The following is a 27538-nucleotide window of genomic DNA, read 5'->3' as shown; positions in this document are numbered from 1 at the left end:
AACAGAAATTCTAACACTCAGTAAAGAAACTGAATGGAAAAGGGAAATGGAATGACATCATTGTTTACTAAGAAGATCCAATTCAAGCAAAGGCTATTTATGAGAGGATTAGTTAGCACAGCCTTCCAGGACAATGGCAGCTTATGTCTACAACCTTAAAAATATTACTTGGTTCAGGACTCCGAGCTTCTAGTCATCATAAGGAAATCAACAGTCAAAGATGTACATAATAAGGACACTCGTCAAAGCATCTGTTATAGCAAAAAATTATTGAAGCAGACTAGCAATATGGGAATGATTAAATAATGGTACATCTATACAGTCAAATATTATACTACTAAAAATAAGTCTTTAAAACTGTAGGAAAAAATGTTCCCATTACAGAAATTAAAAAGAAAATTATATAATATCCCAATTTTTTTTCTTTTTTTTTTTTCTTTTTTTTTTGAGATAGGGTCTTACTCCCGTTGCCTAGGCTGGAGTGCAAAGATGTGATCATGACTCACTGCAGCCTTGACTTCTCAGGCTCAGATGATTCTCCCACCTCATCCTCCTAAATAGCTGGGACCACGGGCACACACCACCATGCCCTGCTAATTTTTGTATTTTTGGTAGAAACGAGATTTCACCATTCGGCTAGGCTGGTCTTGAACTCCTGACTTCAAGTGATCCATCTGCCTCGGCCTCCCAGAGTGCTGGGATTACAGATTTGAGCCACTGTGCCTGACCCTTATTTTTCTTTTCGTGTATTTATAGATGCATAGAAAAAAATGATATGGAGAAATATACCCAAATATTTACAGTGGTTATGTCTAGGTAACAAAATTGTATGATTTAACTTCTTTTAGTACTTTTTTATTTTTCAGAATTTCTCCAATGAGCGTGTTTATTATTAGGAAAAAAAAAAAAGCTGGATGCTTACTATATAGAATATGAAGGCTCTGTGAAGAACAAAAGGGCTGCTGTTTATTTTCTACTGTTTTGCTGTTCTTGAATGACCAAGGGTTAGGTATCACAAAGCCAGTTAACATATTTTTTTCACTCAGGCAGCTGTGTGATGCTAGTAACTGATTGGGATCAAAGGAATTTTTATATCTGAGAAACTTTGCAGCATTAATGTTCAGGGCAAGATTCTAGAGCCAGACTTTCTAGTCTCAAATCTTGTGTAACACTGGGCAATTTGTTAAATCTGTCTCAGTTTCTTGCCTGTAAAATAGGGATAATAATAGAAACTGCCTCATAATGGTACTGTGAGTTAATAAAATGTAAAACCCTGAGAATGGTGCTGTTATGTAGCAAGCACTATATAATAAAGGTTAACTGCTAGAAAAATCATTTTGTTACTTAGTTATATAACAATTTGGCTGTATATTTCAAATACTTTAATGTTTTTTATACCTCTTTGACCAGTAATTTTACTTCAGGAATCCAGTTGTAAGGAGCTATTTAGAGATATACTCAAAAATTCGTATGAAAGTGATTTATCATTGTTGTTACAATTGTGAAAATGAATCAGTTGTTCTAGTATCTCCTTGACAATATTCAAATAGAGATGTAAACTTATCATTTCTTTTTGCAACAAATTAAGGTAAATCATATTTGTAATGCTTATACAATGCAGTGTCCGTAAGAAAAATGTTATGTAGCCATAAACAATCAAGTTTTCAAGGAATGTGATAATACAGAAAAATGCACATAATTGGAAAAGTAAAATATGTAGCCATACAGACTGCCTTAATTTAGGTAGAGCACTTGTCACAGTTGGAATTTTTCTTTTTTTTTTTTTCTTTAAGGTGTTTACTTGCTTAATGCTTGTCTACTATTCTGGCATATAAACTTCATAAGAACAGAGACCATGTCTGTTTTAATTAAGTTGCACCCCAGTGCCTACCACAGTATCTGGTGTATAGTAGATACTCAATAAATAGTTCTTGAAGTAGTTAAATTGGGAGAAAAATAAGAATAAATACTAAAATTACTATTCTAAGTGGCAAGATATTTTCTTATTTTTTAGATTATTTTACTGTAGGAATAATCAGAAGAAAAAGCAACAGTAAATGTTTTTAAGTTGGGATAACAGATTGTCAGGAAAAGGCTTCAGAATTTATTAATGGTTTTCTTGCACTAGAGAGATTGAATTATTTTTTTAAAATTGTTTCTATTCTGGTCATGGATTTTAAAATTATAAAATAATCATTATTGAATAAATATTTTAATTGTAAAATTTTTTTATTTTTTGAGATGGAGTCTCACTCTGTCACTCAGGCTAGAGTGCAGTGGTGCAATCTCAGCTCACTGCAACCTCTGCCTCCCAGGTTCAAGAGATTCTCCTGCCTCAGCCTCCCAAGGAACTGGGATTACAGGCGCCCACCACACACCTGACTAATTTTGTATTTTTGGTAGAGAATGGGTTTCACCATGTTGTCTAGACTGGTCTCGAACTCCTCACCTCAAGTGATCTGCCCACCTCAGCCTCCCTAAGTGCTGGGATTACAGGCATGAGCCACCGCACCTGGCTGTAAAATATTTTAATATCTTTAAGTTCTAAGGAAAAAAAACCTTAAATTTAATAATCCTCTGGTGACTTGAGAGAACAAATATTATGGAATCTTGGATTTATGCTGAAATATGATTCATATGACAGGTTAATAATAGATTATGAATTTGAATTTGCCTTAATTTTTTCTCCTCAAAATTTTTGACAGCTGTCTTCAAACTCTTCTGAATTCAGTTAACTCACTTTCTGTTTACAGTTAGCTCCTGATATACAGGTACCAAAATGTTACCTGGAATACTAGTGGTTCTGTGAGATGATAATAAAAAATGTTTGAGATATGTTATATGCCATATTCTACTCTAAGACATTACAATAAACATTGGCTTATTAAAAGTCTAGAGGTGCCCTTCAATGAAAAAACTAATACTTTAACCAGGAGTTTGTAGGTCATACTTGACCACAAAATCCTCTTTTCTCCCAGTATCTGTCAGCATTCTTTGAAGAAAAAAAAAGTTAATGTCTATGCCAGTTTGCATATTATATGCTTTCTATTACTAAGAGATCTTTTGAAAACCAAGGATTTGTTGCTACTGCTCTAGAAAGGGTTTGGGGATGGTTGGGCCTGGTGGCTCATGTCTGTAATACCAGCACTCTGGTATTTACTTCAGAAAGGCTGGTATCAGCTTTGGCTGGAGGATCGTTTAAGCACAGAAGTTCTAGACCAGCCTGGGCAACATATGGAGACCTCAACTGTTTAAAAAAAAAAAAAAAAAAAAGATTTAGGGAAGGGGGGAAAGGTAGATGTTTCCCCTTGGTGTACACGTCAGTTTTAGAGAAATACTGTAACACACAGTGAGTAGAGGGTAATGGGTAAGAATGGTGGATTTGGCACCAGAGACCTGGATTCAGATGCCAGTTCTGCTATTTCTTAGGTGTCTGACCTTGGTAAGTCATTAATCACTTTAAGCTATTTCCAAAAATAATTCCTTTAATAGAATTGTTTTAAGAATTAAGTAGATTGTATATATCTGGCACGTGGTTAGTATTCATTCACTAAATTAGCTGCACTCATTATTAGCCTTGCCAATTGGAGTTTGTAAAGAACCAGCTTTGAATCTTTAGCTTCCTAGGTCCTTTTGAATGAATCAGCTTGTACTGTTGTTAATGGTTTCATTTTATTGCTGAATTTCTTAAATACAGTTATGCTAAATTTAAAAAATTACATTCTTAAATATAAATGAATATAAGATGTTCTTCTGTTTTCAATTATTTAGGTATATTTTTTGATTGGAGGAGATGATCAGGTTGACTGGACTCTATAAAGAGCCAGATTTGACCAGAAGGTTATTTTAGGATGATATAGTACTGCTATAATCACTAGACCAAAAAAAAAAAAAATCTCTAGGAAATTTAATTTTGACTTTGAGTCATCTTTTAAGATTAATTTTTTTATTTTAATTTTTATTATTACCTCAGTGATAGATGGGGCAAGCTACCGTTATCACCTAAACAGAAAACTACATTTTCCAAGTGGGTACGACCAGAAGACCTCACCAACAATCCTACAATGATATATACTGTGTCCAGTTTTAGCATAAAGCAGGTGAGCATTTATTTTGTATGATTTTATAGAAAAGTCAGCATTTTAAAGTAATTTGTGTATAGATTTGAGTTTTTTCTTAGATTTTTATTATATATTCAGGCACACAAGTGTAATTGGAAAAATTGTTCATTCTACACATTTTGACTGAAACATGCTGAGATAATATAAGTATAAATCACTGTTTTGAGTGATTACAGATTTTTATGTGGACCCTGTTTATCATTGTGTACCTGTAAATGCAAAACTTGAGAATCTGAATTTCACCTTTGATAAAGGATAGCAATAGAAGGATATTTAATTATTTGAGTAATTATTCAAAATCAATTTTTTTGAAATACATTATTTAATTTTTTGTAGGATTTATTAGAATAAAATGTATGAGTCAGCAGTATCGTGTTTCTATTTGTTACTTTCCTGTTCAAATAATAGCCAAGAAAATATTTAGTACACATTGTAACACTATTCAAAATAACAAAAACATGGAATCAACCTAAATGCCCATCAGTGACAGATTGGATGAAGAAAATGTGGTACATATACACCATGGAATACTATGCAGCCATAAGAGAACGAGATGTCTTTTGTAGGAACATGGATGGAGCTGGAGGCCATTATCCTTAGCACACTAACGCAGAACAGAAAACCAAATACTGAATGTTCTCACTTATAAGTGGGAGCTAAATTATGAGAACAGCTTAAAAGAAAGGAACAGCAGACTGGGTTCTACTTGAGCGTGGAGGATAGGAGGAGGGAGAGGAGCAGAAAAAATAACTGTTGGGTACTGGGCTAATAGCTGGGTGTTGAGATAATATGTACAACAAACACCTGTGACACAAGTTCACCTGTTACCTTCCACGTGTACTCTGAACCTAAAGTAAAAGTTTTAAAAAAAGATATTTAGTATAAAAAGTAGGTACTTGGGGCAATGTACATATATTGCGGTAATGTCAAAATCACATGAATGAATATGAATATGTTAATTATTATTAACAGACAATAGTATCGGATTGCTCCTTTGTGGCATCACTGGCCATCAGTGCAGCTTATGAAAGACGTTTTAATAAGAAGTTAATTACCAGGTAAAAATGTGTCTCTACCTCTTTTTGTGTTGTAATTGTCCCTTAACTAGAAATTTAAAACTTAAGCCTTATCTGTATAGAAAGGGGAGAGGGCATATTGTTCAGAATATGGCCCTTCTGTAGAAATTAAGCAGATGATTTATGAATGTGGAAAGATAGGCTAAAACAGTCTAAGAACCTATACACATGTAGTTAATATATATGGAATTAATATGTTTTGAAATAAATGAAATTGATCAGAGTAAAATCATGTCATATTCATAATACTTTATAGTTGGACTGTTAAGTGAAGTAGTCACTAGCCACATGTGGCTATAGACATTTGAAATGGATTAGTCTGAATTAAGATGAGATGTACTGCAAGTGTAAAATGCATGAGATTTTGAAAACTTAGAACAAAAAAATGCAAAATTGCAAAATATCTCAAATTTTTGTGTTGATTATATGTTAAAATCATATTTTGATTTGTGATTAAATAAAACATTAAAATTGGTTTTACTTTTTTTTTTCTTTTTCTTTTTTTTTTTGAGACGGAGTTTCGCTCTCGTTGCCCAGGCTGGAGTGCAATGGCACGATCTCGGCTCACCACAACCTCCACCTACTGGGTTCAAGCGATTCTCCTACCTCAGCCTCCTGAGTAGCCGGGACTACGTTTTACCTTTTTAACTTTTAATGTGGTTACTGGAAAATATAACATATTTCTGTTGGCTTGAACTGCTTTAGAATGTATTAAAATGTTTCAGAAATAATTTTTCGGTTTTTAAAAGATACATTAACTTAAAATCGTTCATTGCAAAAATTAAGCATTATAATTTTTTCATTCAACTTTTCCTGAGTGGTTTTTGTGTGTTAAGTGCTAAGAGTACAAAGATGAATTAGATGCAGTCCTTAGTTTCAACTATTTGCCATATAAGTGGTCCAAATGTATTTTAAAAGAAAATTGATACTGATAGTTATTGAAGTATGTTATTGTATAATTTTATGTAACTTTATGTCAAGTTGTATCTACTTGTCTTAGTTGTGGTTAATTGAAGCCGTGTTTACTTCTTAGGGCCAGTGATAAAAGATTATTTTAACTGGCTTAAATATATACCCTTAATAGATGATTTATTAGGGTATATAAGTTAACATTGAGCACTTTTCAGAATATTTTGAAATTTATGTCCACTTTGTGATCTCAGAAAATTATTTACTAACAGTAAATAAGCACTTTGATTAGGGTGTAGTTCATTTTCTAGGCCTATTGTAGGAAAATACTCTCCTTTTTGTTTTTATGAAATTGCCAAGATGGTAGTATATGCCTGAATGAAATGTCCTGTATAGTAGTTGATATTGAATGCTAATGTTGGTATTTTAATATTTATTTTTCTTACAAAAGCATAATTTACCCTCAAAACAAGGATGGCGAACCAGAGTACAATCCATGTGGGAAGTACATGGTAAAACTTCACCTCAATGGTGTCCCAAGAAAGGTGAATAATTTCTCTCCCCACTCCCATCCTTTGTCTCTATCCCTTCCCTACCTTTTAATCTTGAGTGAAATCATTAAGAAATGTCATCTATTTAAACACTTTAAAAGTTAGAGTCTGTCATATTATATATTACGACCAGTAGCATCATGTGTTAATAATTAAAAATTAATTAAAACCATGGCAAGTATAAACTTGTTTTTTAAATGGTTTCGAGAAAATGTATACAGTTTCAAAAAGTAACATTGAACTAAGGATTGCTAATGCTTAAAATAAATTTTCATCTGATAGTTCATGTGATTGTTATCAGACAAACTAAATCTGTTAGATCAGAAGAGTGTATATGTAGTCATAACTTGAGATGTAACAAGCCTTTGAAATTATTTCCTTTTAAATATATATGCATAATTTTAATTTACACTAATTTCTTTAAGGAAGGACTCTGAACTCTGTTACAAGGGCCTTGCATTGTTAAGGTTCTCCACTACCTGTCCATGCTGAGATCCGTGCAGCAACATTAGCATCACCTGGGAGCTTGTTAGTTTTTCAGAATTTCAGGCTTCGCCCCAGACTTACTGAATCAGAATCTGCATTTCACCTAAATCCCCTGGTGATCCAGTCTGAAAATCATTGCTCTGTAGTTCAGTAATACTCAAATTTTAGTATGCACAGAATCACCTGGCAGGTGATTATCTGTTATTAAAACACAGGTTTCTGGACCTCATGCCCAGAGTTTCTGATTCAGGAGGTCTGAGATGAGATCAAAATTTGCATGTCTAACAAGATCCCAGGTGATGCTGATGTTGTTGACTAGAACACTCTCTGAGAGCCATTTTACCTGATTACTTAAAAAGTAAAGAAAATTACTGAGAATAATTTTACTGAACTATAATTCTTGAACTCTAGTTTAAAGAATCTTTAAAGATGTATTGCATAATCTTCCTATTGGTATTAAATCAAAATTCTTCTTATCCTCATATCTCATAGGTCACTTTTTTTTTTTTTTTGAGACGGGGTCTCACTCTGTCACCCAGGCTGGAGTGCGGTGGCACAATCTTAGCTCATTGCAGCCTCTGCCTCCTGGGTTCAAGTGATTCTCCTGCCTCAGCCTCCCGAGTAGCTGGGATTACAGGCACCCACCACCACTCCCAGCTAATTTTTTGCCTTTTTAGTAGAGACGGGGTTTCACCATGTTAGGCAGGATGATCTTGATCTCCTGGCCTCGTGATCCACCCACCTCGGCCTCCCAAAGTGCTGGGATTACAGGCGTGAGCCACCGCGCCCAGCCTCAGATCACTTTTTAATATGAATTAGATACTGTATCCGTGATTACTTCCTCTGTTATTTATGTGTATTTTCTAGCGGTAATGTTCTACTTTTACAACTACACATGAGTCTTTTTACAGGTTTAGGATAAAATGATAATAGTACTGTTATTTAATAGTGAGGCCCTTTTGTAATTATTTTAAATGTACATTTCTAGAATATCTCATATAGGTTGAGTATCCCTTATCCGAAATGCTTGGGACCAGAAGTATTTTGCATTTTGGATTTTAACAGATTTTTGAATATTTGCAGAATACCTACAGGTTGAACATCTCTAATCTGAAAATCCAAAACACTCCAGTAAATATTTCCTTTGAGCATCATGTCAGTGATCAAGAAGTTTTGGATTTTGGAGCATTTCAAATTTTAGATTTTTTATTTCAGATGCTCAACCTTTTAATTTCAGTGACAGTTACATGACATTTAATCAGTTGATTCAAGGTTATCTGACAGATCAGCTTATAAAATTGAAGAAAGATATCATATTAAAAAGAACATTTTATAATTGGTATGATTCTAGAAACATTACCTTAATAGCTGTCGGCATATTGTGCCTTATATATTTATCAAGAACACATATGTGTTCTTGTTTCTTGATAGAAAGGATTTTAAGATATTTTGTGCACCTAACAAGGTTAATGTTCTTTTTCTCCAGGTGATAATTGATGACCAGTTACCTGTTGATCACAAGGGAGAATTGCTCTGTTCTTACTCCAACAACAAAAGTGAATTATGGGTTTCTCTCATAGAAAAAGCATACATGAAAGTCATGGGAGGATATGATTTTCCAGGATCTAACTCCGTAAGTAATAGATAAGACAATCCAGACATAGATTTATGCTATCTAATGTAACTATTTTAAATTTGAAAAATTGTAGATGGTCTTTTTGTTCGTAGGGAAAGAGATCAGATTATCAACCCCTGAAGAAGGATGACCAGTCCCCATATTATGGGGATATATGTATATTTTCTTGTGTATCTGGGAAAGCCTAAACCGTGTCTGCTTTTACGTTGGGATACAAGGCCAATTATAGATACAGTGTACCTTTCCATTGCAGTCGGTTTAGATCAAATGGATGTGTCATATTGTCATGTATATTTTTATTTGTAATTCAGATTCAAAGAGTTACTTGTTTTATCCAACCTTAACAGAACTTAACCTGTAAGATTGAGATGTCTGCCAGTGACCTTTTGTTGCATGAGGTCAACTAGACTTGAGCCAGAAGGAAATTAGTCAGATTGGCATGACTTTAAATTCTTACAATAACCAGCCTGTGGCCTTAGAAAATGTATTTAACCTTTCTTAGCCTCTTCATGTGTCCATAATATAAGGATAATATCCACCTCTTGTCTTAAAGTCGTAAAGGTGAAAATTGCATCTTTATTCCAACAGTAAAATGAAGTAACGTATGCAAATCACCCATCATTTGTAAGTGATTAGTTTCCCTGCCAAACCAGGTGTCCTTGACTTTTCCGGTTCTTTTTTTTATGCCCAGTTCTAATGCTAGGCAAAGAATATATAGGTCATAATTAAATGCAATAGGATGTTACAGTTTTTCTCTTCCCAGCCTATACTTTGAGTTGCTCTATCCTTCACATACTTTTAGTTTAGCTTTCTAATCGTTGCTTACTCAGTGAAGTTTAGATAGAGAAAGAATGGGAATGTATGTAAAACATGAGAAGCATCATTGCAAGAACTCACTAAAGGACTCGTGACTGCATCATTGAAGGAGTTTTTTCTGTTACGTGTCTTTTTATCATATTCACCTGTAAAATAGTTTTTTATGCAGGAAAAGCAACAAAGATTGTAGGGAAAAATACGTATGTTCAAATTCAGGTAGGAATTTGAGTTAAATAAGAAATATATTACTGGTCGAAAACATCTACCTTCTGATTTATTTCTACCAAAATCATTGTGCCAAATCAGCGAGATATAATAGCTGCTCTGGGGATTTAAGAACTTGAAAATGACACTGGCAGTCCTGAAATGTGTTTCTGTTGCAGAATATTGATCTTCATGCACTGACTGGCTGGATACCAGAAAGAATTGCTATGCATTCAGATAGCCAAACTTTCAGTAAGGATAATTCTTTCAGAATGCTTTATCAAAGGTAAACATTTTTCTTTGTTTTATGTGTGTGGTAAATGTGGCGGTTTAAAAACATCGTGCCAGCTGGGCGTGGTGGGTCACACCTGTAATCCCAGCACTTTGAGAGGCCAAGGCGGGCGGATCACCTGAAGTCGGGAGTTTGAGACCAGACTGACCAACATGGAGAAACCCCATCTCTACTAAAAATATAAAATTAGCCAGGTTTGGTGGTGGCACCTGTAATCCCAGCTACTCAGGAGGCTGAGGCAGGAGAATCACTTGAACCCAGGAGGCAGAGGTTGTGGTGAGCAGAGATCGCGCCATTGCACCCCAGCCTGGGCAATAAGAGCAAAATTCCATCTGAAAAATAAATAAAAATTTAAAAAATAAAAACATCATGGCTTATTTAGAATAGAGATTGCAGAAGCTGTTGTTTTTAGTTATTAAGGAAATTGTTTTTAAAATAGACTTCACATTTTGTATTTCCTTTAGTCAGTCCTCAGTTATCTTCCCTTAATAGTTATAGTTAATCCAAACTGTAGATAGTCCAAAATATTTGAATATGTAATATGGAAAAATTATTTTAGATTTACTAATTAGTTACCAAGTTGAGGGAAAGTGAGAAAAGAGAAGTCTGAGAAGTTAAGCCTTAAATGGATAATCCGTATCCATTTAAGGGACTGGAAATTTGTCTAAACAGTAATACCCGTTCGGTTGCAAAACTAGAAAGCTCAGTACCTTATTGGGAAATGCCTTTGGTATTTCATGTCTTTATTTTTTATTGTAAACCACTTGAAATTTAGCATTTGTTTTCCTTCTTTGGTAGGTTTCTACTTTGGAATTAAGTTGCCAGAAACTTAAAAAAAAGAGAAATGTGATCATTTATTTTACATACTGTGCATTAGAAATGTACTTTTTGAAAATTCTTTGGGGGTGGGAACAGCCCATTTTCATGTAAGCCATTAGACTAAAAGATAAAATGGTGTGATCTTAGTATTACAAACGTGTTTTACTTTAATTAATTGTCTTTGGGGTTCATTCCAGATTTCACAAAGGAGATGTCCTCATCACTGCGTCAACTGGAATGATGACAGAAGCTGAAGGAGAGAAGTGGGGTCTGGTTCCCACACATGCATATGCTGTTTTGGACATTAGAGAGTTCAAGGTTTTGCCTTAAATTTTTTTCTTTTATTTTTCCTGTTGGATAAGACATTGCAGGGATCCCAGATAATTTATCAGACTTTTGAATACCGACAAATCAAGGTTAAAGTGGAGTTTATAAACCATTTCACCTACTACATTAAACAACTTGATCTCTACCATTGGGAATTATGAAATTAAAAGGTGGGAAAGGAAATCACAGGGATGGCACAGATACTGATGACAGAACAGAAACACTGTTACACCTCTTTGTCTTTTCCATAAAACCAGCAGTTTTGAGGTGGAATATATAGCTCCCAAGATTCCACACTGCGTCTTGGTGTTTGGATCAATCACATTGTTAAGCTCTAAAGCAGTGGTCGCCAACCTTTTTGACATCAGGGATCCGTTTTGTGGAAGACAGTTTTTCCACAGACGGAGGGGTGGGTGGGAGCATGGTTTTAGGATAAAACTGTTTATCTCAGATCATCAGGCATTAGATTCTCATAAGGAGAACACAGCCTAGCTCCCTCACATGCACAGTTCACAATAGGGTTCACACTCCTGTGAGAATCTAATGCCACACTGATCTGACAGGAGGCAGAGCTCAGGCTGTAATGCTCACTTGCCCACTGCTCACCTCCTGCTGTGTGGCCCAGTTCCTAAGAGGCCATGGACCAGTACCCATAGTAGACACTAAATAAATACTTATGAAAGTGGGCCAGGCATGGTGGCTTATATTTGTAATCCCAATACTTTGGTAAGCTGATACAGAAGGATTTCTTGAGGCCAGGAGTTGAAGACCAGCCTGGGCAACATAGTAAGACCCCATCTCTCCAAAAAATTTAAAAATTAGCTGGGCATGGTGGCATATGTCTGTAATTCCAGCTGCTGAAGAGACTGAGGTGGGAAGATTGCTTGAGCACAGAAGATCAAGGCTGTGTTGAGCCTTGATCACACCACTGCACTTCAGCCAGAGTGATAGAGACCCTGTCTGAAAAAATAAAAAATTGTGAAAGAGGAAGAAAATAGGAAGATAGCTGGGCATAAGATACATGCCATTGTGTTTGTGTGAGCAGGTATTTTTCTTCCTAGAAGCCCTTGCATGCTGTCAGGCCTTTCAGACAGACCCTATTTCTGCAATATCTGGTTAGAATATTTGACTTCATTACTTCTGAGGTTGTTATTTTTAACTGAAAAATGGATTGGTTCTATGGATTAGAAAATACAAAGATTATTAAAGAAGTACTATTTCTTAATGAAGGACCCTTAATACCAGAACGAATAGAAGTAGTGATCAGTCAGCAATAACAGAACACTACTATGTGTTAATTAGAGTTGTTTGCTTATGTATGGCACATGGAATTACAGTCACGTGTTGCTTAATGATGAGTATACATTCTTTTTTTTTTTTTTTTTTGAGACGGAGTCTCGCTCTGTCGCCCGGGCTGGAGTGCAGTGGCCGGATCTCAGCTCACTGCAAGCTCCGCCTCCCGGGTTCACACCATTCTCCTGCCTCAGCCTCCCGAGTAGATGGGACTACAGGCGCCCGCCACCTCGCCCGGCTAGTTTTTTGTATTTTTTAGTAGAGACGGGGTTTCACGGTGTTAGCCAGGATGGTCTCGATCTCCTGCCCTCGTGATCCGCCCGTCTCGGCCTCCCAAAGTGCTGGGATTACAGGCTTGAGCCACCGCGCCCAGCCGCAATGATGAGTATACATTCTAAGGAATGCATCGTTAGGTGATTTTGTTGTGGCATGAATATCATAAAATGTGCTTACACAAACCTAGATGGTACAGCCTGCTCTACACCCAAGCTCTGTGGTATAGCCTAGTACTCCTAGACTACAAACCTGTACAGCATGTTATTGTATTGAATAGTGTAGACAATTGTAACAGCTTGGTATTTGTATATCTAAACTTAGAAAAATCACAGTAAAAAGACAGTATATAAGATTTTGTTAAATGATACACCTGTATAGGGCACTTACATGAATGGAGCTTGCAGGACTGGAAGTTGCTTTGGGTGAGTGAGTGACTGGTGAGTGAATGGGAAAGCCTAGGACATTGCTGTACACTCCTGTAGACTTTATGAACACTGGACATGTAGACTTTATAAAAATATTTTTTTCTTCAATAATGAATTGTTCTAAGCCAAATTCATCAGTGGTGGTTGTATACCAACTTTAGTGATACAAATGTTATTAATAAGTTCTGATTAACCCACTACCATTGGAGCAGCCCAATAAATTAACCTTGGCTTACTGTAATTTTTTACTTTATAAACTTTAAATTTTTTTTAACTTTCTGGCTCTGTAATAACAACTAGCTGAAAGCACAATCACATTGTAGAGCTGTACACAAATACTTCACATGAACTTTTTTCTGTTAATTTTTTTTTAAGGCTGTTTTGTTAAAATCTGAAACATAAACACAGACATTAGCCTAGGCCCACATGGGGGCAGGATCATCAGGATGTCACTTGGCAATAGAAGTTTTTCAGCTCCATTATAATCTTATGGAACCACTATGATATATGTAGTTCATCATTGTCTAACATTTCATTATATGGTGCATGACTGTATATGAATTATGAGGACGGTAGGGATGTATTGCACCATTATAAAATTTATAGTCTTGGAACTTTACAAATTAGCTGGTCAGTGTTGGACCCCCCAGCCATACTCTGTAGAATTGTTTCTTTAAAAGTGGCATAAAAATTGACCACTTAAAGCAAAAAATATAAACATTATATGAAATTAGGTACACCAGTAAGGTTGGGTTTTTTTAGAATTGTAATTTGCCACAAATACCAGTCAAAACATTTTAAGTGGCTGGGCACCATGTCTCACCACCTGTAATCCTAGCACTTTGGGAGGCTGAGGCGAGAGGATTGCTTGAGGCCACAGGATTGCTTGAGGCCACGAGTTCAAGACCAGCCTGAGCAACATAGCAAGACCCCATCTCTGTAATAAATAATTTTTTTAAAAATTAGCTGGGCATGGTGGTACATGCCTGTAGTCCCAGCTACTTGGGAGGCTGAGGTAGGAGGATCACTTGAGCCAAAGGCTGCAGCGAGCCAAGATCAGACCATTGCACTCCAGCCTGGTTGGCACAGTGACACCCTGCCTCAAAAAATGTATATTTAAAGGTTTTCTCCAGTACTGTTTTATTTAGATATATATTCAAGGAGTTTCCTAGGTGCATTATTTTTGTTTTTTAGTTTTTGCTACTTACCTTTTGAAGTGTTTGTTTAATTCTGACTTCTTTTTTTTTTTTTTTTTTTTTTTTCTTTTTAAAGATGGAGTCTCGCTCTGTTGCCCAGGCTGGAGTGCAATGGCGTGGTCTCGGCTCATTGCAAGCTCCGCCTCCCAGGTTCATGCCATTCTCCTGCCTCAGCCTCCCGAGTAGCTGGGACTACAGGCACCCGCCACCATGCCCGGCCAATTTTTTGTGTTTTTAGTAGAGACAGGGTTTCACCATGTTAGCCAGGATAGTCTCGATCTCCTGACCTTGTGATCCTCCCGCCTCAGCCTCCCAAAGTGCTGGGATTACAGGTGGGAGCCACCGTGCCTGGCCAATTCCGACTTCTGTTTTAAAATATTTCCATATTTGATTCAAGCATTTATCTCTAGGACCTCTTTTTTGCAGAAAGACCTAATCTTGTACTATGACAGCTCTGCTTAGTATTATATCATTGGTGATTTTCTTCACTTAAGAGATTTTCAATATTTATTAATATTTGCATAAAAGTGCTATCATTTTTGTTTGACTACCTCTAACCTGCTTGTGTATTCCAAGGCCTTCATTTTAGTCTCAGCGATTCTCTCTTTGGGTCATTTTTGTGTCTTTTAGGTGATGTTTCATAAATAGTCTACTATGGAAGTACAGCTCCACATCAGGGTGCTGACTTCAGTTCAGACAAGTGTTATAGAATTTCTGAAGCTGTCCAAGTCTTTTCCTTTGCTGCCACTTGGAAATAACTTTAGAAATTGGATGTTTCAGCAAAATCAAATTCTTTTTTTTTTAAGTTCTCTAGCATTCCTTCTTTTTAGGGCTGGTTCTCTACCGATCCCAACAAAATCTACAGCCATATCTTGGTGTCCTTGAATATCACTGATGCTGGGAGTCTGTCTCTGAAAAGCTTAGCAGCAATTTGCTCTCCTTTGTGCTCCTCTTTTAGGAAGTGTTAAGAGTCCTGAAATGAAGTAGATTACCTGCTTATGGAGAATTAAATTTTTTGAAAAGAAATGAATTAGAGTTAACGTGTGGTGAGACACATATGGTGTAGAAGATATTGATGAAAGAAATTGTATTAATGAAGCTTCTAGGGAATATAGCCTAAGAGGAATGAGTCTTATGTCCAGAAATCACGTACATCTACCCCCAGCCACAATTTGTCACCATTTAAAATAGCAAAAGGAATGTGTTGTGGTGGTTGTTTAGATGTCTCCCAAACAGTTTGATTTATGATATCATTTAAAAAAGTACACAATTTCCTAAGGTGACTGCTTGCAGTAAGACAAATACTATTTTTGATTTACCACCTCTTTTGTTTTCCTGAATCAATGTATTCAATTCTGTAGACATGCCTGGTATTGACTGAGCATTTACCTTTACACTCTGTTCCATAAATCAGTGGAAAATCTGAAGAGGGATGATAGTGTTACCATTTCAAGGAGTTAATTATTTCATTGGGGAGACAAGATGACTACATTTGTAGGAAACAATATAAGATAGGATACTATTTGTTTTAAACTAATGTAATACAGATTGTTAGCACTATGAAGTTTGGAGAAGAGAAAAAAGAAAGAAATTACTAAATGCTAGGTACTTTATGTTAATTCCATTTGATCTTCACAGCCATCTTCTAGGGACACATCATAATCTTCATTTTACATATGAGTCAATCAGTGTTCAGAGAGGGTAAATGACCCACCCAAATAACTGAAATTTGGTCCCATTTTATTCTGACCCCAAAGTCCATGTTCTTTTCTCTTTTCCTCACCGTATCTATCTGCACTGAGAAGAAAGGATAGCTAAAGGGATCAAAGAGGGCCTTTCAGAAAAAGGGAACAGCATGAGCAAATGCCTCTAGAGGCAAAATTGAATAAATATTTTATTGCATTCTGAAAGGAAAAACTAGATTAGAGCCAAAGATACATGGAGTATACATACTGGAAAATAAAGTCGGGCCAGAGTAGAGTGAGCTTTGAAAAGGCAGAAAATACTTCATGCTCTAAGGCAGTACTGTCTATTAGAACTCCTGCAATGATGGAAATGTTCTTTATCTGGGCTGCCCAATGAATTTGCTATTAGCTACCTGTGGTCATTTAACATTTGAAATGTGGCTGCTGTGACTAAGAAACTGATTTTTGAATTTTATATAATTTTAACTACATGCAGTGAAAGACTACACTATTAGCTCTAGGGAGTCGGTAGCCATTTACAGTTTTTGATTGATGTATGACCTGGTGAAAGTGTTAAAAATACTAATTTCAAGTTGATTTGAAGGGAAAAGAATTGATAAGTACTCAGTTCATCCTCTAATAAGAGAACTAATACGGTAAAAACTGTTTTGCAACTTAATGTTATCTCCTGTTTCTTTTGTACATAGGGGCTGCGATTTATCCAGTTGAAAAATCCTTGGAGTCATTTACGTTGGAAAGGAAGATACAGTGAAAATGATATAAAAAACTGGACTCCAGAGTTGCAAAAGTATTTAAACTTTGATCCCCGAACAGCTCAGAAAATAGACAACGGTAAATATATCTTTTTAATTTTAATACCATTTATTCTTCAAAAAACAAAAAAAACATGTTTCAACAAGGCGAAAAATATGTAACTGACTTAAAATCATTTAGCATTAAGATTTTTTTAGATTAACAAAGATATTAATTTTCAGGAATATTTTGGATTTCCTGGGATGATCTGTGCCAGTATTATGATGTGATTTATTTGAGTTGGAATCCAGGTCTTTTTAAAGAATCAACGTGTATTCACAGGTAACTTTTTGCGCATTGCAGAGTATGCTTTAAAATAGCATCCACTTTCTTCACGTAAAAACATAATGGTGCCAGGCGTGGTGGCTCATGCCTGTAATCCCAGCACTTTGGGAGGCCAAGGTGGGCGGATTGGTTGAGCTCAGGAGTTCTAGACCATGTTGGGCAACATGGCAAAACCTCATCTCTACAAAAAATACAAGAACTAGCCGGGCATTGTGGTGCACACCTGTAGTCCCAGCTATTCAGGAGGCTGAGGTCAGCAGGTCGCTCAAGCCTGGGAGGTGGAGGTTGCAGTGAGCCAAGATCATACCACTGCGCTCCAGCCTGGACAACAGAGCAAGACTCTGTCTCAAAAAAATAAATAAAAAACGGAATGGTTAATTTAGGAAGACTAGCATTCCATCTCTTTTTGTCATGCTCACACTGACTATCTTGTTAATAGTTGTTTTCTTTCCATGCTTCCTGGTTGTGCCAAAAAATTTAAAAACAGTAAAACAAAACCAAAAACTCAGATAGCTTAATTCACTTTTTGAAATAGTGTTATATTTTAGCTCTATGAGAAATTTAATTACAACCTTCTTTGTTGACTTTATCTTTTAGTACTTGGGATGCTAAGCAAGGACCTGTGAAAGATGCCTATAGCCTGGCCAACAACCCCCAGTACAAACTGGAGGTGCAGTGTCCACAGGGGGGCGCTGCAGTTTGGGTTTTGCTTAGTAGACACATAACAGACAAGGTACTGATACCCTTCTAATGATATCCCATACAGAAATTTTTTAAATATAGTTAGAACATTGTGAAAGACATACGTAAACACCAGCCTGTTTAATTAGGTGCCCAGAGAATAGTGTTTTCTCCGACAAATGAATATTTTCCTCTAAGGAAATTTGTATTTTATAATTATACACTTAAATCTTGTTCAAAAGTCATCTCTGAAGAAAACTATGAGGGAGTTTATGCTTTTTAAAAGTGAGGGTTTGGGGGTTGATCATGTATAGTTTACATTTTAATATTAACATTGAAATATGCTGAAGGGAGTTTGGAAATGTTAAATCATTAGTCTTGATTCTGTAAAGGTTAACCATAATCTTAATAGCCTCCGAATCTTATTTACTATATTACTTCATACATTGTGGTCATCTGTTAAAATGACAATTTAATTCAGAAAAACAATGTTTCTTATAGCACTAAATAGCTGAGAAAAATGCTCTTAAAATTAGAGGTATTTTAACTTTAAAGAGCATTTTTTGTGGAGAGATTTAAAAAGAAAATAAATAGCATTTTCAACCCATTTTCTAACCACATTGGATTCTTTGTGATTTTAGGATGATTTTGCGAATAATCGAGAATTTATCACAATGGTTGTCTACAAGACTGATGGGAAAAAAGTTTATTACCCAGGTATGTTTAGTAGCCCAGCAAACATTAAAATAAACATACATAAGATTTTATTTATATGATTAAGTTGAAAAATGACACATTTTATGTAGATAATATAGAGAAATAATTATGTTGATAGACTCATAGAAACCACTCAAGCAGATGAGTATTTACACTGTTCTGTGTTTTGTTTTGATTTAATTTAGAGACTCCAAGGGGGGGATTTCCATATTCTCACACATGGCTGTCAGAATTTTATTTCTGAAACTTAAGTGATGTCTTTTACTCTAATCAAAAGTATTCTGTAGTTTTCCCTGAACTCCTGGATAAAATCTAAGCTCTTTAGCATGATATATAAGGCTTTTTATATTCCAGCCTTAATCTACCTGCCCGCCTTTATTTCATGCCCCAGCTTCTCACAGTTGAGATAGTTGCTACTCCAGAATACACCGTGCCCTTGTTGCCTTTTTTCACATGGTTTCTTCTCTCAAGAATCTCTCCTCCCACCTTTTACCCACATATTCCTGTCTCCCTATTTGGCTTCATGCGCGTAGTTAAGGTCCAGCCCAAATACCATTCCTTCCACTGGGCACCTGAGATATTTAACACATTGTATTGAAACCACTTTGCTTTCACATTTTTAAAAAATGTGTATCACTTAGTGAGATAAACTGTCCTAAGGCTGTGGAGAATAGTGATGAACTAAACAGGATTGTTTTCATAGAGCTTATGTTCTAGTTGGGGAGACAGTTAGTAAGCAAAACATCAAGTATTGATACACATATGTAAAAAAGGGGTATGTGAGTGAGTGGGTTGGTTGCTTTTGGTGGGTGGTCATAGAAGACCTCTTTGAGCGGGATTGAGAAGAGCTATGAATAACAAAAAAAGGAACCAGTTGTGCAAAGAAATCAAGGGAAAAGCACTACAGGCAGAGGGAACAGCAAGTACAAGGACCTTACAGTGAGAAAAGATGGTGTCTTTTTGGAACAGAGAACAGGCCAATTGCCTGGGTAGGTGTGGTATCAAAAGAAGTCAGATTTGCAGAGGTCAGATCACATGAGGTTCTGTACACCACTGGCAGGGGTTCGGAGGGTCTTTGGCTTGTCATAATCAGGAAAATGGCGTTTCCTGGCTCCAAATGGAGATGCCAGTTAGGCTGTTGGATTTTTGAATCAAGTTCTGGAGTAAGGGTAGAGATACAGATAGGGGAGTCAGGAGCATATAGATGGAATTTGAAGATGGGACTGTATAAATCACCTGTGAAGAGACTGGTGGATACAGAGATTAACACGCAGGATCTGACCTTGGACTCTCAGACACCTTGAGGTTGAGCAGAGGAAAAGGTACCACAAAAGAATTCGAACAGAGGGCCTGATGAAACAGTGAGGTTTCACATAACCAAAGCAAAGAACATTTTTCAGGAGAGAAAGAAAGGAAAACTGCATCTATTGATGTTTGAGAAATCAAATGAGATTAGGTGAGAGAAGAAACTATTGTGGGAACTAGATGATAAGAACTTATGAACACAAAGAAAGAAACAACAGACACTGAGGTCTACTTGAAGTAGGGGGAGGGTGGGAGGAAGGAGAAGAATAGAAAAGATAACTATTGGGTCCTGGCTTAATACCCAGGTGATGAAATAATATGTACAACAAACCCCCATGACACGTGTTTACCTTTGTAACAAACATTCACATGTACCCCTAAACCTAAAATAAAAATTAAAGAGAAGAAACTATTGGACTTAGCATTGTGGCAGTCATTGTTGACCTTGATAAGAACAGGCTTAGTGGAGAGGTGGAGATAGAAGACCAATTGGATTGGTTTTAAAAGAGACTATGATGTAAGGAAGCAATTGTTGACAGTTCTTGCAAGAAAGTTGTGCAGAGAAATGGGCAGTGATAGGAAGATGTGATCAGAAGTGGTTTAAGCCTTACTTTGTTTAATCATAGGGAAGTATGGCATTCTTCCCTATTACACTGTGTTGGTGGCAGGCACTGAGTCATACTAGTCAATATCCCTAGGTACTGGAATGGGCATGGCACATAGTAGGTCCAGTGACAACTGTCAAGTTACACTAGCCAAGCTTTCCTTTTTTTAAAATAATGCTCCATCTTATGTAGAGTGATTGTGCCTTTTCAGAATACTTTCATGTTTATCATTTTATTTTAATTAGAACACTCTGCAGTAAATAGGACAGGCCTTGTTCCCCATTTGACAGAAGAGTAAACTGAAACATGAAAAGGTTAAAAACCTTGTTCAAGATCCACATATGTGCCAATTCTTTACTCTTCTCACTAGATCACACCACCCCTAATCATTAGAGACTTACGACTTATTTGAGATACTAAAATGTTTAGTTTTTCTGATAGGTCCCATTATAAATATTCAGCATTCCTAAATAAGCTGAGACCATCGATCTTAACATATAGTAATTGACATGCATAAAATTTTATTGTATCAGGCTTGACTGATGGGACTATCAAAGAAAAATAGGCAGCATTCTTTGTAATAACAAAATATTGAAAACAATCTGAATATCCAGATTTTCTTTTTTTTTTTTTTTTTTTTTGAATATCCAGATTTTCTAAACCAGTTGGGGTGTAGATAAAATGTCATATTCATGTGATGGAATATTATACAGGCAGTTATAAGAAATAAACTATCTGTGTAGAACAACATAGCTCTTTTTAAAATGTTGAGTGAAAAATGAAAGATATAAGACATACACTATTTTTTTATATATACACTTATACCAGAAACAGTTATTTGTTCATTCACTTTTAGGAGTGGGTACATTTGTATTCAAGTCTAAAAAGATGTTCACCAAATCCATCAGTAGAGGGGAATAAGATAAGGGTCATAGTTAAAAGAGACATTGTTTTATGAAAAAGCTAGAATGACCAAAAAAAAAGTTAATTTAAACCTGAGTAGTGGGGAATATATATTTTTACATACTTCTTTGTATTATTTTTAATTTCATCTCAAAAGAAAAAAAAATCCTGAGTTTAAAATCCTCTATGGGAGAAAAATGCAACACAGAACAAATAGTAGGAATTACTGAAATGCAACACAGAGCAAATAGCAAGTACTGTTATATCTCATTGAAAGTATTCAAAAAGATTATTTTTGCTTATTAGGAACTGTTTAATTTTAAAGGTTTTAAGTGAAATTATAATTCACTAATATCATTATGTTTTAAGGAGAGAATCAGTTAAGGAGATGTCCATCCAAGTAATTATTTTTCCTACATCAACCATAAAACTTCAAAAACTAAAGAAAGAAAAGTCTCCTTTTCTCTAAGCCTACTTGTTTGTTTGCAGCTGACCCACCTCCATACATTGATGGAATTCGAATTAACAGCCCTCATTATTTGACTAAGATAAAGCTGACCACACCTGGCACCCATACCTTTACATTAGTGGTTTCTCAATATGAAAAACAGAACACAATCCATTACACAGTTCGGGTAAGTAAAACCAACACACAGTGACAAAACACAGTAATATAAAGACGTAATGTGCTCCGCTTTGTAAGTGGGATTATCTGGAGAAAGTTTATTTCTGAAAATGTATTGCTCTCTATTTTTGTGCTTATTTTAATAGTAAATTACGCCTTCTGTAGAAAATAATAATTTGAAAAGAAATGTTTTTATTCTGAAAGAACATTTTTATTTTCATAGTAATAGTTTAGCCCCACGGTAATATAGTATGTTGGACTAATACATTTCTTTTTCTTTCTTTTTTTTTTTTTTTTTTTTTTTTGAGACAGAGTCTTGCTCTGTCACCCAGGCTGCAGTGAGTGCATTAGTGCAATCTCAGCTCACTGCAGCCTCCACCTCCCGGGCTCAAGTAATTCTCCTGCCTCAGCCTCCTGGGTAGCTGGGACTACAGGTGCTGCCACCACGCCCAACTATTGTATTTTTTGTAGAGATGGGATGTCACCATGTTGGCCAGGCTGATCTCGAACTCCTAACCTCAAGTGATTCACCCACCTTGGCCTCCCAAAGTGCTGGGATTACTGGTGTCAGCCACTGCACCCAGCCAATACATTTCGTTTTAAAGCAAGCAATAAAAACTTATTTAGCCTGTTTAATATTTGTATTGACTTGAAGAAGACTTTGAACTTAGTGAAAGAGAATCAGTCACTAGAAACATACTGCTCTGATCTAGTTGGGAAGGTCATTGTAATTTTCTTCTATATAGATTTGTTTGCTCTAGATAAGCAGCTCAATTTGAGTAGATTTTTAGTGATGAAAGGGACATTGGGAGCTGCTGCCACTGCTTCATTTTTCAGATGCAGAAACCACGGCCTGGAAAAATTGTAATTTGTCCTGAGTCATACACAGTTAGTAGCAAAGAAAGCCAAGACCACACCCCTAGCTTCTCAGTTCCCAGCTCATTAAACCTGACCTGATACTAGGCTGCCTGTAGAATCATGACTTGTATATGCCAACTGATTTTTTTAGTCTTCCAGTATATTCATGTATCACTTTGATGTTCTTGTAAGTGTAAAATTTATCAATACAGTCTTTTTTTTAATCTAGGTATATTCAGCATGCAGTTTTACTTTTTCAAAGATTCCTTCACCATACACCTTATCAAAACGGGTGAGAAGATTCATTTGGTTGTAATCTCAGCATTCTTTTAGAATTTTTAAATTCGCTTTCCCATTTCTCTCATTTTATTCTTTATATTTAGCAATTTATTATGAAATAAAGACATTCTAAGGCTTCACAGGAATATATGGGAAACGTAAGTGGCCTTCAATTTGGGTCGGAATACAAGATCTTCAGTGAGCAACGTCTGTGAAAAGAAAATTCAGAGAAAGAAGATGAATGCAAACTTTGGTTGTTAGAGAAGGCTGTGTGGATGAACCTTAAAAGTAGAATTTGAGATTAACTGCAGGGTAGGCTAGATGTGTAGAGGAAGATTCTACGGAAAATGCCTTGTAGAAAGAACAACTTGATTAGCGGCTAAGAGATGAAAATAGGGATTAGTGTAACAAAGCAGCCTGGCTGTCACCAGCAAATAAAGATGGGAGAGAGGAGTTGGAGCCACAGAGTAGGAAATTGCCTTTTTTTTTTTTTTTTTTTTTTGGAGATGGAGTTTTGTCTTCAAGTGGAATTGAAGAATGAAATTTTGTTAACACTGAAACTTTGTTTTTATTAGATTAATGGAAAGTGGAGTGGTCAGAGTGCTGGGGGATGTGGAAATTTCCAAGAGACTCACAAAAATAACCCCATCTACCAATTCCATATAGAAAAGACTGGGCCATTATTGATTGAGCTACGAGGACCAAGGTTTGTGATGAGTAACTTTCTTAAATTAATGATGTTCTATTAAAAATGAACATAGTGTAACAAAAAAGTTTAAAAACCTAAGCATATATGGACATTGGATTTATAACAATGGCGTTATAGTGGAGTGAGGAAAGGACAGTCTTTTCAATAAATGGTATGGAATAATTGAGTATCCATGTGTAAAAAGGGCAATTAGAACCCTGTTTCACGTAAAATTCCAGGTGGGTTACAAACCTAAATGTGAAAGGCAAAACAATACAGCATCTAGACGATAATGCAGGAAATGTTTTAACCTCAAGAAAGGAAAGATTTCTTAAGACAAAGAGCATGTTAAAATATTTGTAAATATGCTACTTTGATAAGAAAAAAATCTGCAGTTTTTAAAAAATAAAAACATGTCATAAAGGGGGCAATCCAGATGGCCAGTAAACCATTGTAATAGCCAGAAATTGGAAACAAATGTTCATTGACATTTACGATTATAATAGAGTCATACAATAGAGTCCTGATATAACAATGGAAATAAATTACAGCTATACACAACATAACGGATAAGTCATAATGGATACGTCTTAAAAGCCATATATACAGAATATATACCATGTGATTCTACTTCCGTGAAGTCAAGAACAGGCAAAACTAAAAGACTGTCATTTAAGGATGCACACTAAGGTTGTAAAACTATAAAGCAGAGCGAGAGAGTTAGTACTATAAAAGCTCTGTGAGGGGACAGGAGTTGCAGTTAGGAATATACAGGGAATTCTGTGGTGCTGAGAGGATTTGTTGATCTGGGTGGTGGTTACCCAGGAAAGGACAGTCTTTTCAATAAATGGTATGGACAGCCAACAGACACATGAAAAAATGCTCATCATCACTGGCCATCAGAGAAATGCAAATCAAAACCACAATGAGATACCATCTCACACCAGTTAGAATGGCGATCATTAAAAAGTCAGGAAACAACAGGTGCTAGAGAGGATGTGGAGAAATAGGAACACCTTTACACTGTTGGTGGGATTGTAAACTAGTTCAACCATTATGGAAAACAGTATGGCGATACCTCAAGGATCTAGAACTAGATGTACCATATGACCCAGCCATCCCATTACTGGGTATATACCCAAAGGATTATAAATTATGCTGCTATAAAGACACTTGCACACGTATGTTTATTGCGGCACTATTCACAATAGCAAAGACTTGGAATCAACCCAAATGTCCATCAGTGACAGATTGGATTAAGAAAATGTGGCACATATACACCATGGAATACTATGCAGCCATAAAAAAGGATGAGTTTGTGTCCTTTGTAGGGACATGGATGCAGCTGGAAACCATCATTCTTAGCAAACTATCACAAGAACAGAAAACCAAACACCACATGTTCTCACTCATAGGTGGGAACTGAACAATGAGATCACTTGGACTCAGGAAGGGGAACATCACACACCGGGGCCTATCATGGGGAGGGGGGAGGGGGGAGGGATTGCATTGGGAGTTATACCTGATGTAAATGACGAGTTGATGGGTGCTGACGAGTTGATGGGTGCAGCACACCAACATGGCACAAGTATACATATGTAACAAACCTGCACGTTATGTACATGTACCCTAGAACTTAAAGTATAATAATAATAAATAAATTTTAAAAAAAAAGGGAAGTAGATGGACATACATCATAATGCTAACTATCATTGACTTTTTACTTAATTATACTATATACATCAAAAAAATAAATAAATGGTATGGAATAATTGAGTATCCATGTGTAAAAAGGGTAATTAGAACCCTGTTTCACATCAATTTGCAGGGAGGAGACAGATGGGGAAGCTGAGGCGTTTATTCACTTTGCAAATGATTTATTAAGCTGTATACATGTTTTACTTAAGTGTTATATTTCATAGTTTTAAAAGGTTTAAAAAACATAGAGAATACAGCCTGGGCATGGTGGCTCACACCTGTAATCCCAGCACTTTGGAAGGCCAAGACAGGAGGATTGAGTTCAGGAGTTCAAGACCAGCCTGAGCAACATGGCAAGACCTCATTTCTGCAAAAATTTTTTGAAAAATTTAGCCAGGCATGGTGGCATGTGCTTGTATAATCCCAGCTACTTGAGAGGCTGAGGTGGAAGGATGGCTTGAGCCCAGGAGGCAGAGGTTGCAGTGATCCCAGATGATGCGATGCCACTGCACTCCAGCCTGGTCGACAGAGCAAGACCCTGTCTCATACAACAACCACCAAAAAAAAAAAAAAAACCAATACAAATAAAAACAAAACTACCTTCTAAATAGGATTGGGCTTAATTTTGCTTTTCTTACAAACTAATCCAGCAGCAGTTAATAACCCAAAATATGAAGATAGAATTAAACTACTTTTCCACAAGAAAGTCATTTTAAAAACCCCTACCAGTTTGATAGGTGAAATAGGTAAATAAACCTACTTGCTCTTTTGTACTTAATTTCTAGATGGATTGAACATGTAACAATGTTTGTTACAATATTGTTTATTTATTGCCTATTCATGTTTCTTGCCCATAGAGTTATCTTTTTTTTTAATTGTAAGCATGAATAAGATAAGGGTATTAACTCCTTCACATATTTGCAGATGTTTTTCTCAGATTGTCATTTTTCTCCCACATAGAAAAGCATTTCATTTTAAAATAATGAAATCTGTCTTCTGGTTTCCTTTTGCTGTGGACAGGAACTTTCACCACATTATCAAATTAATTTTCACCATATTCTGATTATTTTATGGTTTAATTTTTTTGCATTTAAAAAATTCATATGAATATATTTTTATATTTGGTATAAAATACAATTTAACAGTTTTTTTCTAAATTTTGTGTTACCTCATCACCATCTAAATGAATCTTTCTTTACTGATTTGGGATGCCATGTTTATCGTATGCTAAATACTTCTGTAAATTCAGATTTTGTTTCAGGGCTTCCTTTCCCAAAGGCCTTCCCATTTGTTACAATAACAATTTTTTTCTTTCTTTTTTTTTTTTTTTTTTTTTTGAGACAGAGTCTCACTCTGTCACCAGGCTGGAGTGCAGTGGTGCAATCTTGGCTCACTGCAACATCCGCCTGCTGGGTTCAAGCGATTCTCCTGCCTCAGCCTCCCAAGTAGCTGAGACTACAGGCGCGCACCACCATGCCCAGCTAATTTTTGTGTTTTTGGTAGAGATGGGATTTCACCGTGTTGGCCAGGATGGTCTTGATCTCTTGACCTTGTGATCCACCCACCTCTGCCTCCCAAAGTGCTGGGATTACAGGCGTGAGCCACCACGCCCAGCCAATGACAATATTTTTAATTATTCCCTGTGGCCAGGCACAGTGGCTCAAGGCTGTAATCCCAGCACTTTGGGAGGCCAAGGCAGGAGGATAGCTTGAGCCCAGAAATTCCAGACCAACCTGGGCAGCATAAGGCGACCCCCTGTCTCCAAAAAAAAAAATTTAAGAAATTAGCCAGATATGGTGGTACATACCCATAGTCCCAGGTCCTGAGGAGGCTAAGGTGGGAGAATCGCAAGTCCAGGAGGGCAAGGCTGCAGTGAGCCATGATTGCTCCACTGTACTCCAGCGTGGGTGACAGTGAGACCCTGTCTCAGGAAAAAAAAAAAAAAAAGGTCGGGTGCAGTGGCTCACGC

At 36.3% G+C, this 27538-nt stretch overlaps 1 protein-coding gene across 2 annotated transcripts in view; it reads left to right on the top strand.

The window, feature by feature from the left end:
- Window positions 1-27538, top strand: part of CAPN7 (calpain 7) — a 47025-nt gene that overhangs the window by 17608 nt on the left and 1879 nt on the right. The window contains exons 7-19 of one of the 2 annotated variants that reach the window (XM_015132211.3): window positions 3974-4100; window positions 5094-5179; window positions 6558-6651; window positions 8630-8776; window positions 9979-10085; window positions 11108-11228; window positions 16820-16964; window positions 17108-17207; window positions 17808-17943; window positions 18533-18608; window positions 21911-22056; window positions 23134-23196; window positions 23759-23889. In XM_015132211.3, the coding sequence (XP_014987697.1) occupies window positions 3974-4100; window positions 5094-5179; window positions 6558-6651; window positions 8630-8776; window positions 9979-10085; window positions 11108-11228; window positions 16820-16964; window positions 17108-17207; window positions 17808-17943; window positions 18533-18608; window positions 21911-22056; window positions 23134-23196; window positions 23759-23889 (1479 nt within the window). The remainder of the gene's footprint in view (window positions 1-3973; window positions 4101-5093; window positions 5180-6557; window positions 6652-8629; window positions 8777-9978; window positions 10086-11107; window positions 11229-16819; window positions 16965-17107; window positions 17208-17807; window positions 17944-18532; window positions 18609-21910; window positions 22057-23133; window positions 23197-23758; window positions 23890-27538) is intronic. The other variant, XM_015132212.3, reaches the window with a different exon arrangement.

The sequence above is a fragment of the Macaca mulatta genome, chromosome 2 (genome assembly GCF_049350105.2).
Source record: "Macaca mulatta isolate MMU2019108-1 chromosome 2, T2T-MMU8v2.0, whole genome shotgun sequence".
Taxonomy (NCBI): Eukaryota; Metazoa; Chordata; class Mammalia; order Primates; family Cercopithecidae; genus Macaca; species Macaca mulatta.
The sequence above is the reverse complement of the archived record's forward strand: the minus strand, read 5'-3'. Positions and strand labels throughout refer to the sequence as shown.